Raw genomic sequence first — 14,357 nt, forward strand, 5'->3', positions numbered from 1 at the left:
CTTTGAATAAGACAACATCTTCAACTAATTTATTGTTGTAAAAACATTTAGGAAAAAAGTCACTGCAAAAGGTTGAGTAATTTTCTGTAAATTTCACATCTATTACATCTCTTTAAGCAAATATGTAATTTCACTCTACTACAGATGAAATCAATTTTGCAATTAAGTTTCTTGCTAAGAGTAATGTACAACAAATATTAAACTGGTAGCCTATTTAGCAGTAGTAGTAAAGTATAAGTAGTAAAGATTCTGTCCCATTTTTCTGTTTCTCTTCAGGAAAAGAAGAGAACTTGGAAATACCCAGCACAACCCTGGGGTGGCTACTGGGGAGCTGAGTGAATTTTGCACCCACTCCTGAATCTACATAACCTATTCTCTAGGCTGTGTGGCCCATGACATATACCTATAGGTAGGCATTTTTGCTGCCTAGTATGGAAAGGAACCAGTTAAGACTACTAAGTAAAATGACCACCTGGTTTCAACTCCATTCTTGCCTTGCATGAGGAAACAGCTCGAGTTGGCTTAGGTGCACAAAACTTTACCTTGTATGGGCCCACACTGCAGCAAATGTGGGAAGCATTGAGAGATCTGGTCTGGAATCTGGTTGTTCAGCCACTTGTCACACCACCCAGAGGAAGCATACAACATTCATGCTGTCTGGAATGGCAAGTGTCCAACACTGCAGCTGGAACTACCTACAAACTCCATGAATTATCCAAATATTTATCTTAAGAAGGAGGGCTGGGGGAAAGAGCAAGTACAAAAAATAAAGAAAGAAAAATAGCAGCAGGAGTTGAGTACATTTCCAAAAAACAAGGCAGTGCTACACTAGACCCCAAGGCCAATGTAGGACTGCAATTTCTCCTGAACAACAGCTGAAGTCTTGTCTGATGTCACTAGCATTAGTATAAGGGCATTTTGCTGCTACAGCTTGTTTCCTGGGGGAGAGCTTACTATAAACTACATTACCCAAAGTTGCTTTTGTGTCTGGAAGTTGTACTCATCTTACAAATGCAGGTTTGTAACCAAATCTCCCTTGCACAGATTTAGCTTTTCAGCAAAACACTAACAAATTATGCAGATTCGGGGAACAAACAGCACATGAGCCCTCTCAGCAGTGAAACAGAGCTCAAGAGGACACACAAGTGTCCTCTTAAAACCAGACATGAAATTTTCACTATACAAAGCAAGATCATGGGGAGAGTGGAAGGGAAAACAAAACACCAGTCCTTTGGCTAAGGCCCCAAGAGTGCAGGAAACAGTACATTTCACACCATTACATTACAAACGTCTCCTTTCTTCCCCCTAAAAGATGTAGTAGGGCAGTGCTGATTTGGTTTAAAATGTAATTTTAGTCCCCCTCACCAGAAGTTCAGCAATTTGAAGCACTGCAGCTTTTGATACACCACCCATTTGCATAAACACATAAATCCACTGACATAGTGACAGCATTGAAATACGTCATCCAAATAGTACCTATAAAATTTCACTGTTGTACATAAATAATGACAAGGCACAGAACAGCCACCAGTCCAAGAGCTTGTAGGCCAAGAAACCAGAGCATAACCCAGAAGAATATAATTATCACGGGTTCCACTATCCGTTCTCCAAAGTACATCCTTGTGAAGCCTATTCTGATAAGGCTTTTGTTTAGTTCTCCAAACAGAGTCCCCATCTTTTTGTAGTCATCTATCACAGGTTCTGTGGTGTGGTTCCTTTGCTCTTGGTGGACCTGCAGGCAGAAGACAAAAAGAGGAAATATGTTGTATAATTTTATTACTGTGATTCTGAACAAGTCTCTCCTCTCTTTCTATTTGAATGCATAAAACTAAGATACACATGCAATAAATCTACTCCTTAAATCAAGAGACTGAAAATGCTACATAACTTGTGACCTTGGTACAATGCTAAGGATGTAATTTGTCCAAACCTGGGACATCTGAAGTGGTGCTACAAACACATGACAGCTTCCTTCCCTCCAGATGCCACTCTAGGAAGTGTAAAGCTCTCCTGCAGGTCATACATCTTACCGGTCTGTGCAACCTGCCTGTGGTTGTCAGGGCAACCACAATGGAATGAGATGTCTCTAATTCCAGGGAGGAGATTTGGCTGAACTATTTCCAGAACATCTCCAGAACTACAAGAATGATATCAAACATGAACTATGAAGTATTTTGCACTGAAGGCCAGGAACTGAAGGGCTGCTAATCCCTGCTGAAAGAAGGGCACTGGATTTGACCAGGAAAGCAACAAACATCTGTCCCAATGCTGGTGTAAGAAGCCATACAAGTCAGACTAAGGAAGACAGACCCAAGGACTGCACAGATGCAAAGTGGTGGTATAAAAAAGCAAAGTGAAGGAGAAACAAGTTCTGGACTTTTTGTGAAATAAAAAATGGCAGAGTAAATGCACAGGAAGGCAGAGATTCGTCTTCAAATGAAGATGCCACAGGTAAATATCACTGCAGAAAACAGGAATGTTTCACCCTGTAAATTGTAACTAGATTAGAGTTTGAGATCCCATCTCTCTTCCCCAGTGTCCAGAGATTCTTTGCACAAAACCTTATTGGCTTGTGTTTGGGTATGACAGGGCAAACATGTTTTCAAGATGATGAACATGAGTCTTCTAATGCTTCCATTAGGCAGCAGCGAAAACACATACAGCAGGTACTCATAAATAATTCAGTCGACTGATCAATATGTCCTACAATTTAAATTGCCCACAAGCTCTATGTGCAATTAGTCTACTCCCAGATTCAAAGCAAACATGTTCCATCTTCCAGGATGAATGCTATTCTGCATCCCTTGTTCCACGGCTTGGTCTTGGTAGAGAAAGAGATATTCCTTTTCACACCAGTGCCAGGCTTTCCATTAGAGAACAAATAATAAAGTGAATTACCATTCTTACAGAAAAACATACAGCAAAGACCAATGGAAGCCAGTATTGTTTTTCTCGGTCAGACTTTAGGCCACATGAAGGACCTGCTGGCTGAATGCTCTGGGTAAAGCCCTACAGCTGCTGCTGGAAGAAAAAAATCCCCAGCAGTCTCTCAGCTGAAAGTACCAGGATTTTTTTTTCTTTTTTAATTTACTTACTCATAAAGAGTCTGGTTTAAGCTTCAGTACTGAATCCCATAAAGGGACAGGTGCAGGAAGCCTAAATAGTAACATGTTCATAACTAATACTCTGTTCACTCTCTCTGTGGTTCTACAGAACACCCTGAGCGCGGAGAACTGCAGTACTAGAGGTTATGTACAGACAGACACTTGCCTGCCACTTTTCAGCCCACTTTGTAGGTCCAGGTTGTTTTCTCCCCTTAAATGGATTTCCTTCAGCATATTGGCTTTAACTGTGCTTTATTGAATTCAATTTACTTCAAAGAAACACTGACTCATCAATAATCCCAATGTTTCAAGATCAATCTCTTGTAGAAAAGCAGATCCTCTTGTGAGCCCCTGTAAATTTTGGCAGGGCTAGGAACACAATGGAACTCTTATCCCTCCATTTCCAAAGAGCACAGGGAGACAACCAAACTCTTAGCCTAAGTGTATACTGACCACAACAACTAGGGGGAAAGAGAAGGGATGTGCTGGGAAGGGAAAATAAATTTATTTGCTTCCCACATGCAGAGACCAGAGAGAGCATGTGACAGATGATGGTGGAGAGGATCAGAGCACAGCTCACATCAAGCAGTGCAGAGACCACTTCAGAGAGAACAGCTGAGAAATCACTACATTTTCTAGCCATGGCCAGGGCAGCCAGGAGGGGGAAAACATGCACATCACTTCTTCACCCCTGGCTTGTTAGTGGGACTCAGCAAGGTCCTGGAAGCCTTCCCACAGAGCAAGCACAGCACTGGCCAGGAGGCTGCCAGCAGGCACAGGTTTGCAGGTCCTCTGCAGCTCCCACTGGGCTAAGCAGGATTAACCACACGTGTCCACACCAACAATGCCTGTCCTGCTATGAGGAGCTGTAGGACACACGATTGCACTTGCAGCCCCACATGCTTCCATAAGCTAACAGCAAGAAGTTGCACACTGTCTCTTAAACAAAGTAAACACAGTAAATTCCACCTCACTTAGGCTGTCCAGGTATTTTTAATTTTTTCACTATGTATTTTTTCCACTTCCCTCACTTTCTCAAACAAGGGTAGATTCATGGATTCTAAAGTGATTAGACACAAGGAGCTGCCAGGCACAGAGACTGACAAGTGTATGTTTAACTACAGAACAAGTGTCAAGTTATTTTTCCAAATATTTTTCAATAGTTTACAAAACCTTTCAAAATTATCAAGGAAATTCTCAAGACTTCAAAGTCTGCTTCAGTTAATTCAGGCTAAGCCTATCTTGCTTCAGGCAACTCAGCGATAAGCAAGTGAAGCTGAGAACAGATGATCAGTCACGAAACACTGATGGAATATTTTTCTTTACTATTGTGTAATATTTCACATGCTGGACAAATAGTTTTTTTCAGAGGTGTAGCTAAAACAGGATTAGGGCAAATGCCAGTAATGTTACAATACTCCAAATTGCTAAGGAACAATAAATAAGCTTTAATACTGCAGCTAGAATTTCTCTCACTAACTTTCAGGGCAACAATAAAATGGCATGCAGCCCCATATATGTGCCACAGCTCTCAAATCATAACCTCAGAACCAAATTCTTTTTTTTTCCTGACAAAAAAATACTTTTCTAAACAATTTTAGAAATTGGCCGCCTTCAGTGAACACACAGTTCCCAGCTGACTCCTTAATTTTTACTGAACTATTTTCATAGGGCTATTTTCATACTAATCTTGCTGAATCAGCCTGAAGCTAGACAGACACTACCATAACAGACAAAATGTGGAGAGAGAAATGTACCCATTCTGAGCAGCTCACCCCCTTGCCTCTGCAAAACCAGAGCTTCCTCATGTAAAAGCAGAAGTTTCCGTTGGAAAGTTGCTATTTTAAAATTCAACAACCCAGCCTAGGTTTCGTAACTTTTAAGAATCAATTGTGTATCAGGAGGGAGCAGAGGGAATTTCTTCATCTGCACTAGCCCCAGAGAAAGCCCCATGCTTTCCAGGCTTTGCCCAGCTGCTCTTCTCCTTGTAATTACGTGCCATGCAGGGGGGGCAGACCCAGACTTCATCTGCTACAGCTCAGGAGGGAATGTAAGAGAGGGCCACTTCAACTTCACTCATTTGTTTGCCTTTCCTCACTCTTTGAAACACATGAGTGATGAAGAAATTCAGAGGGACTGGGGAACAGCAGCGCAGCCAGAGATCTAGATGGATGATATCTCCTGAAAAGAGAGGAACAGCAGCACTGCCTTCCAGACAAGAATCCTCTTTCCCCCTTCCTCCAACTGGCTGAAAGACACTCACCAAATATACAAATATGGCATTATTCCTGAAGGAGAAAGGAGAACAAGGCTTTCCTAAGTGAACAGGTCTAAACAAGAATGTATTATAAATGGTGATTGCATTTGTTTCCTAACCTAATGTTTCTTATCAAATTAATGTAATGAATTACTTCGTACTGTAATTTAAATTAATTTTACCTCAATATAATTTTATTTTAGATTTACTGGGATGACTTAGTCTGAATTCTGAATCTGTCCTCTTTCAGTTTGAAACTATTCCCCCTTGTCCTATCCCTACATGCCCTGTAAAAACTCCTTCTCCAATTCTCTCCTTTTAGGCACTGCAAGGTGCTATAATGGCTCCCTGGAGCCTTCTCCAGGCTGAACAGCCCCAACTCTCTCTGCCTGTCTCAACAGAAGTGCATCTTCATCATCTCTGAGCCCCTTCATGGCTCTCTTCTGGACTCATTCCAGCAGGTCCATGTGCTCCAGTGCTTGCAGCACTCCATACTCAATTTTGCATATGGTTTTTAATTTTTTATTTTAAATTATTTAAAGATAAAAACAGAGTTATCATACAGAACAGAAAGGGAAGCAGCTGATCCACTCCACTGCTCAGCAAGCACAATGTCCTTCACAAACCCATTGGTACCTTCAGGTTCCCATCAACCACCCCATTTCCTCTAGTCTTCTCAGATGTTTGGTATTTTAAAATTTCCCTCCCTATTCAAAATGGCACATTTTCATCAGCAAAGCCATGGTCTGCTGTCTCCCACTGTTTACTGGCAGAAAGTCAGAACTTGAAGATCCAAACTCTGAAAAGCTTTTATTTTATTTTATGGAACTAAATTTTCCCCTCTGTTAAGGTCAAATAGCTTAGGGGCTTTGATGCTTCAAGGACAACCATGACAGGCCCTCACAGATGCGATGCAGAATGCCATAAAATCACTTTTTTCAGAATGAAACCCTACAGGGAGGTCACAGAGGAGCTACTAAGTGCCAAGTTCTGCCTGCTTCCAGAACAGTTGATGCTCCCTCATCCCTGAGGTGCTTCTAGAAGAAAATCCTCCATTTAATTGAATCTTTTCCTTGACTAGCTTTAAAACAACAAAGAAGGTAAAGTCCTACTCATCCTACTGAACCCAACTAACATCCGGTTGTGGCTTTTCCAGTTATGTTTGTCATCAATCCAACACAAAATTCCCTGTGTTCTGACCACTAACTACCCCTGCTTATGGCAAATTTCCACACATTCACTGAAACTCACTGCTTCCTAAACTCAGGAAAGCACATGGTATGTCACGAGCAGAGGCTGCTCCACACCAGCCTGATGGGACAATCTTTTTCTTGCTTACCCCCTTCCTATCAAAGGGTGCTTTGATCAGGCAGTGAAACATGAGATCCCATCAGAACATCCTGCCCCCAGGAAGAAGCCATCTTTGCAGTGAGTCATATGCTATTCCCTGGGAGAGAAGGATAAAGTTAGCACTGAACTTTTCTCAATGGCCTGTGACTGATCCCTGTCTGCATCTCCTATATGTAGCCAGTTTATGGTCTTTTCCCCTCAAATTGCTGAGAGCACACAGTTCCAGCCCCTGACTGTTTGCAGATCACACCAAGAAAGTCTGCCAAGCCCGTGGAGGATGCAGAACATGAATGGATCCAAGAGGGGCACAAAACTACTCTACACACATAGGAAGTTATTTTCATGTGTCTAATTAAAAAGAGCATGGGAGTGCAGATTTAACATTTATTTTCCTGCTGGGAGGACTGAACAGCTCTAAAGTAACCTCACCGCTGATGTGGCTGTGTGGAGAACAGGTATAGTTAGGTTTTCCAGATATTTCATCTACTGAAGCAGCAGCTTGATCCACAGTTTTCCACACTTAGCCTAAGAATCTTGAGATGAAATGCTTAGTTTGGGATTTTTTTGTGTGTGTGGAAAAGACCCACCAAGTAACTGACTTGAGCGAAATAACTGGATTAAGTACAAGAGCCTTTGTTTTGTGGAAGGAGGGAATAGATGAATACAAGGAACCTGCTCCTCATGAAGATTCAGGATGTTAAAAAGAAAAAAATCCATTCAACCACTCTGAAGGTACAAGCAAATCAAGTAGCGTTCTTGTATTTGGGCATGACTAATGAAGAGAAGAAACCTCAACAGTCTTCTCTTGCTCAAACAACCTGAAAAATTCCCACCACAGACTTAACAACAGCACCAGGCTGAGTACAAGCCTATAACTGCCTCTTTTCTTGCATCTACTGCCTGAAAGGGCATTAGACAAACATTGAACTCCAACAATGGAGGAAAAAAGGCCAATGAATTGGGAAAATAACTACTCTCCATGTAAAAGCTTATGATCTTACAGTCAAAAAAGTGCTGCTGGGCAAAGAAGGCAATGAGAGGGGACACAAAAGGTATACACAATGTTCATCTCCAACACAGAAAAGCAGCAGTGTCTCTAAACTGCATGCCTCCGATCGCAATTCATCATAGGTACAGTTATAAAAGAAAGAAAAAGAATACGCAATTCATCATATGTACAGTTATAAAAGAAAATAATTTAAGAGAATTATTTCCACATTATAGAGAATAGAAATCACTTTTGAGTACCGTAGCAAGCATGTGTTTAATTACATCTAAATGCGACATCAAAAAACCCCTTGTAATAAAGAATGTAGAGATGACTTCTGAATATTAAAAAAACCCCAACCCTCTAATAAAGAAATGCAGGGATATCACATTTACACACCCATCTGAATATTTCTCTTTTTTCTGAACAATTCTCTTTTTTTCAAGTAAGAAGCTTTCCCTGCAGTATTTAACTGCTCACTATCTATTTTACTCCACTCATGGTTATTTTTACTCCAGAGAACAGGTGGTGTGTCTGCTATCTGAAGCCCACAGACACCTAAATGTCAAAAAAGGCAGTGAGATATGACTTTAAGAACAAGCTTACTTTCAAAAACACATGAGTATTTTTCACTAAGTTGGGATGTTAATGTTCAGAAGAGAGTGCTTCAGAGCTATCTTTTACAGAAGATGAAAACTGAAACTGAAAATACTTCAGGACCACTCATAATGAAAAGGAAAAAAAAAAAGAGAAGAAAGTGAGCAGATGACAAAGACCAGGATGGAAGAAACCACAAGTCCTCTCCCCTCCAGAATAAGAGACCAACTTATCTGGGTGCAGAAAGGGACACACCAGCCAACATGCAGCTAATTTAATAGTTGGGTAGCCAGCCATGGAAGTCCTGAAGGAAGGAATGATCCAATCTCGCTGGTACTCAGCCATGACCACCCAGTGTATTGCCACGGACAGGCTCTGGAGATTTGCAGCCAACAGCAGGTTCCCAGCTGGTGGCCTCCTCTCTGTGCAAAGCACAGCCTCACCCCATTGCAGGGCACCAGCAGGAGCCCTGCTGATGCACTGGCTGGGTGGGTGCTGCCTTTCTATTTCCTACTCCTCCACATATGCAAAACAGTTTTATTACTGGTAACACTTGGCACCTGATCAGGATCTCACCCTGCTTTCTTGTACTTAAAAGATATCTTACACTTAATTAAAAGAAAGTGAAATTTGCCCAAGAAGGGCAAATGATTTTTTGGCAATGTTTCTGATTTTCCTTTTCTTTACTACAGGAAAACACCAGTCTCCCTTTGCATCTTTTGCTAGCGTAAAATTAACAATCAGTATTTAACCTCGTAAATGTAAGCAGTAAAAAGACCTTGATATTGAGCCAACAGACTACAAAGATAACACAATTAATTTCAACTGTCTGGAGAAAAAAAAACCCAAACCAACCAACCAGCTTCATTTCTCTAGGCTAATTTTAATTTGATATTTAACTATGAAAAGATCAATAGATTTGGAAGTGAGGAAAAAAACCCCCTCAATTCCAGATGAAAAACAAGACAGAACAAACTAAGTTTAACTTCTTCCTCTGGGAAAAAGAAGCAAATGCAAGAAAACTAGAAAAATTCTTAATACCAAAAGTACTTTATAGCAGCTATCAATAAAAGTTACATACTTAGAGGAAGTTTAAACAGAAGATTGCAAACCAAAGCTTGGGTTAACATTCATTTTACAGCAAGAATCTAGAAATAATTTATAAAATTGAGACAAGATGTTTCTATAGAAACAAGCAACAACATAAGAACAGCAACAGCACTGGATTCCCTTCAGTTAGCTTTTACAGCAACTCAAGTTTAGAATAAACAGTTGCTGGAACAAACTCTGAAATACCAGGAGATGTTTTGTGTTAAAGAGATGAAAAGGCTTTTCCAGATACTTTAACTTGTGTATTGGTGGAACAGAGACAGCTTCTAAAAGAATAGAGGCTTCCCTTGATAAACACAAAAAATGTCCCATAATTTCACTAAAAAATTCCCCACTAACAGAGGACCAGATGAGAAAGTGTGAAAGACAGGAACCTGGCACAGGAGGGTCCATGGGAGAGGAAACCTGCCTGCTCCCATGTCAAGATCTGCTGCCTCATTCCCCCATTTCAGGATGCTGTTTACACTCCCTGCTCCGGCTACTGTCCCTGAAACTTGATCTCCTCTGTGCTGCAATTTTACATAGAGCCTAGATCAAATGCAGTGTCTAATCCATCTTTTCATTACACCTGCAACATTTAATTTCCATTGGATTTCATTTATCAGGGTTCCTACTAAAACTGGTCAGCTTGACTCAGCACAAAGGTTTGCAACCCCTGTACATTCGGGGTGGTATCAAATGCACTGGCTTGCTGAAAAGCAACAGCTGTTAATTTTGCCTTTTAAGGAGAGGCTATTTCTATTCACTTCTATCTCCAGAGTACTTTTTTCTTTAAGAAAATGGGATCTTCCCATCATTCAGAGCATATTATGCCAGCTACTGTAGATGCTACATATTGTTGAAGGGTTGGGGTTTTTTTCCTCAAATGCTGTTAAGCCCCAGAAAACTTAATAATGCTTTTAAGAAAGCTATTATCATCTATTATTTTATAGTTACAAACCTCTGCAACAGAGTTAATTTATCTGCAGAGCCAGAACAAATTTGGGATTAAGTCCTCCTTGTCGAGTACGATTACTTTCGGAAGAAAATTCCAACAACTGTGAGCAGGAGAAACCTACAATTTTCAGATTATCTCAGTGTAGAATAAATTAGAGATAGCTTTCCAGCCTTAGGCATTGCAAGTTTCACATATACAAGTGTACTTCTGATAATTCTTGATCATTACTGACTTATGACCGAAATTATGCCATTCTGAGCAACACAGCCCACAACCACCCAACAGTGGAAGATGAAGATTTTACACAAGGCATACCACAGGTCTGTTGATATTATTTTCTAGTTCTGTTTCTGCTCATCCTCCCCATTCTGGAGAAATACTAGTGATATTGTAAAGATATTCAAAAAGTTCAGGGCTTGAACTTAGTTGAGACACCCATACCTCCTCAACAAAATTCTCAATTCTCAAAGCCCTTTTGTAACAGCACCTCTAAATCCGAAGCCATCTATTAGAAGATAAAATACTCCACTTACAGCCATAAAACACTGTTCAAAATAATAATAAAACAACCCAAAGGCTTACAAACTCAGGTTAATGAAAGGTGATAGTCTACGCTAATAAATCTACTTGGAAATAAACGTATCACGTATTAACTCTGTACTTAAACTTCTTCTAGAAGCCTTGGCTTTACACTTGAACAGCACTGTGGATTCTGTGTATCTTAAACAGGCATGGAGATCCTGGCCTCACTGGAGTAACTGGGAATTTTTTTATTGCCTTCAACTTTGATTACAAGGAACTAAACCCTATTCTTGCCCAGACACAGAACTGCCCACAGCTCTCAGTACAGAAGGCAGCCACAGGAGCTCCACTGTGACACAGAGTGTGGCTTCAAAGTCCCTCTAGACAGACAGGGGGCTATGCATCCTGCTGATACCACCTCATTTCCTGCAGTAGGGCACGTGCACGATGCAGGCGATGCAAACACAGGACTTCTGCATCAACTTTTATTAATACACACTCATGCTTTTCTATTCTTATTTAATAGTTTAATTTACAGGTGTTGATGAGATTAGAATGCAGTAATGCGACAGTGGCTAACCTATTTTAGGAAGTGGGTTAGAGAAGAAGGTTTGAGGTCCTTATCTCTAGTGATGTTGAAAATACAGGACAATTTATGTGTCTGACTAATTGCTATCAACAGTTAGGGAAAAAATGTGATCTTGAGGGGCAAAGCAGCAACTTATTCCCATGGCTTCAGGAGCAGCTGAATCTTTGGGTGCTTTCACTTACTACTTCTGAACTCCAGCACTGCAATACAGGAGAAGTGGAAGAAACTACCAAGGTCCTGCAGTGCTTTGAAGACTAAAATAGGTGTAATTAGCTTTACATGCAAACCTACAAAGCACACAAATCAAATTACCATCCAGTTCAGCTTTCAAATCTAATCACAGAAGTAGGTAATTCTACAGTCTATTGCAATAATGAATTTCAAAGGCTATGTATAACATTTAGTTACTTATCCATCCATTCAGAATGTACAGATATGTAACTGTCCATACAAAAACGTACCTGTCAGTAATTTTATTAAGCATGCCTGTGCTGACACAATAACAACTTCAATAAAAAATTAAAGCCAGAGGGTTTGGCATTAAATAGATTTATTTCCTACAGGGTGCTCTTTCTTAAAAAAAATAAAAAATTAAAGGGTGTACTCATTATTACTTAGGTCCTGCTTGTCAGGAAGGTATTCTTTTAGTTTTCTGTTACAAGGTATGACGATCTTACACAAAATGCTTATTTTGCAGGAAATGGGAAAAACCAAATCACACCCAGGTTTGAAGCCCCAGATCCTCACCTAAAAGTCCCTCTCAAAAAAGGCCAAAGGATGTTCTCTCATGCAGGCTTTACTTCACACATGATGAGAGAAATAAGAATTGATACCAACAGCAAAGCAGACTTTGACTCCTTCCTTTTACATAGCACATATGACTAAAGCACGCACGCGTTCATAGTTCAGGAGAGAGCACGGAACAGGAAAACACAGGCTGAGGACCAGAGTCTGTGCTGGCAGTGCAAATACCCTCAGCAAACACAGCCACAGCGCTGGGCCTCCACCAGAGACTCCAATAAGGACCTAGCCTAGAAACAGGATCCCTGCCCGCTGGAACAGCAGAGGTCAGCAACAATTCCTCCATGAGAGCAAAAATGGGCGGGGGAAAAGGATTATTTTGAGAGAAAACTGAACACACTCAAGAAAGCAAAAAAGGTACAGAGTGTTACAAGGCTTGGTGACACAGGAGCCCCTCCCAATCAAGCTACAAGTTTGTTCTTCTGTTGAACAAGAGAATCTGGGACTTTCTGTCAAAGTTTGCAGCAAGTGTAGGTACCACCAACTCCTTGTGTCCTTATGTCTTCTCTACACATAAAAATAAAATATTTATCCAATTATCCATTAATTATTATTTTTACTGATACTTTATCCAATATTTTAATTCTCTCTGTATATTAAATATAGGCAAGTGATAATTCTTATTTCCAAATATACTTTATTATTTCCCCAGGTGACTGCACCTCAGTATGCAAAAAAACTACTCTGTGCTGTGACAGTGAAACATATCCAACAACCGGGAAGGATCCTCTCCTTTTTCCTTGTAGCACATTTAAAATCTCTACTATCCTATTGTTATACCGCAACTTGTCAGAAAGGTCCAGGATCACTACCTGTGCTTGAGAAAAGTGGAAAGAGAATTTGTCAGCCAAGTGTGGCTGTGGCTACCCAAGCAGTACATTTGCCAGTTTCATTTGAAAATGTGTTTAGGCACCACTGAAGGCAGTTCTTCAGCCTGCACCATTCCTTGAAACCACAACACACCCGTCGCTAAGAAGCAGCTGTAAACTGCAGGGAAAAGCTCCTTGGCGAGGAATTACAACTAGTTTGAGCACAGTAATGTACGAGATGATTTGATGCAACTTTTTAACCTCTCTTTCAAGGAAGGAGAGTAACCAGAACGAGCAAATATTCCTTGCTTGCCTCCTGTGACATTCTGCAGGAGGGCTTAGGGACACAGAGAGAACTCTGAGCCTCCCTTGGTGCATCTGTCCTTACCCTGCATTCTGCTCTGCTCTGCCCCATTTTTCTAGAGAAAGGGGCAAGAAGATGCTCTGACTTACGTAAACGTGCCGTAAATGTGGCTTAGTGAATTCTCAAGTACCAGAATCTTTGAAAGTGGCCCGCTTCTAGATGTCATGTTAGGCAAGTACTACCAGACACTTTCCAATACTGAACTACCTCAGCTGTGACATGGCTCATTTATGGTTAACTGAAGAGCATCTGATAAGAATTTTCAACAAAAATGATTAATGCAATCAAAACTATTCGGAAATTACTTATGGATGCGCTCCTGCAGCTCTGTTCGCCCCTGTGCAATCATGAGTGCTAGTATATTTCAGAGCTGATCATTGCATTCTACTATTGTGCATGAAAAAGGCTGTGTTCTTTCTTCCTTTAAATGAAACATCAATACAGGTGCATTAAGAGCACTGTCTTTGTCTAAACACCGGGACGATGCTGTCGGCAAAACAAAAGAGTGCTTGGAAAGGCAGTTTACAGCTAACAATAGGAAAACGGCTCCTAAGCAAAAAGCCCACTTCCATGCCATAAAAAATATAAATCCTGAAGCAGACAAAAAAAAAAAAGAGTTGGTGTTTTCCTCCAATTACAGTATATTACGTCTCCTAAGTAATACAGAGACTAAAAGCTTAAAATACTCAAGTGAACGCACACAAGAGCTGAACTAGTGGAGGGAATTCCGGGGATGGCAGGAGCACCCTGGTTATTTCCAGGAGATCCATGTGGATGCCGTGCCGGGATTACCCTTGTACATCTGCTCCCATTTTCCTCCAGGCGGACGAAGCGTCCCGGAGGGAAGAACGAGGCTCAGGCGGGCCCACAGGCGGGACACCCCAGCACCAGGCGTGGGCAGCCCCACGCAGGTTGCATAAGCCCCGCCG

At 41.0% G+C, this 14,357-nt stretch overlaps 1 protein-coding gene across 1 annotated transcript in view; it reads right to left on the bottom strand.

Moving 5' to 3' along the window:
• Positions 1 to 9: 9 nt before the first annotated feature.
• The window catches only part of FAM241A (family with sequence similarity 241 member A), a 33,028-nt gene continuing 18,680 nt past the window's right edge, over positions 10 to 14,357 (bottom strand). Inside the window, exon 3 of the mRNA XM_031066488.1 lies at positions 10 to 1,732. Within this exon, the coding sequence (XP_030922348.1) occupies positions 1,487 to 1,732 (246 nt within the window). The 3' untranslated portion in view covers positions 10 to 1,486. The remainder of the gene's footprint in view (positions 1,733 to 14,357) is intronic.

This window comes from Geospiza fortis, unplaced genomic scaffold (genome assembly GCF_000277835.1).
Source record: "Geospiza fortis unplaced genomic scaffold, GeoFor_1.0 scaffold11, whole genome shotgun sequence".
In the NCBI taxonomy this organism is placed as follows: Eukaryota; Metazoa; Chordata; class Aves; order Passeriformes; family Thraupidae; genus Geospiza; species Geospiza fortis.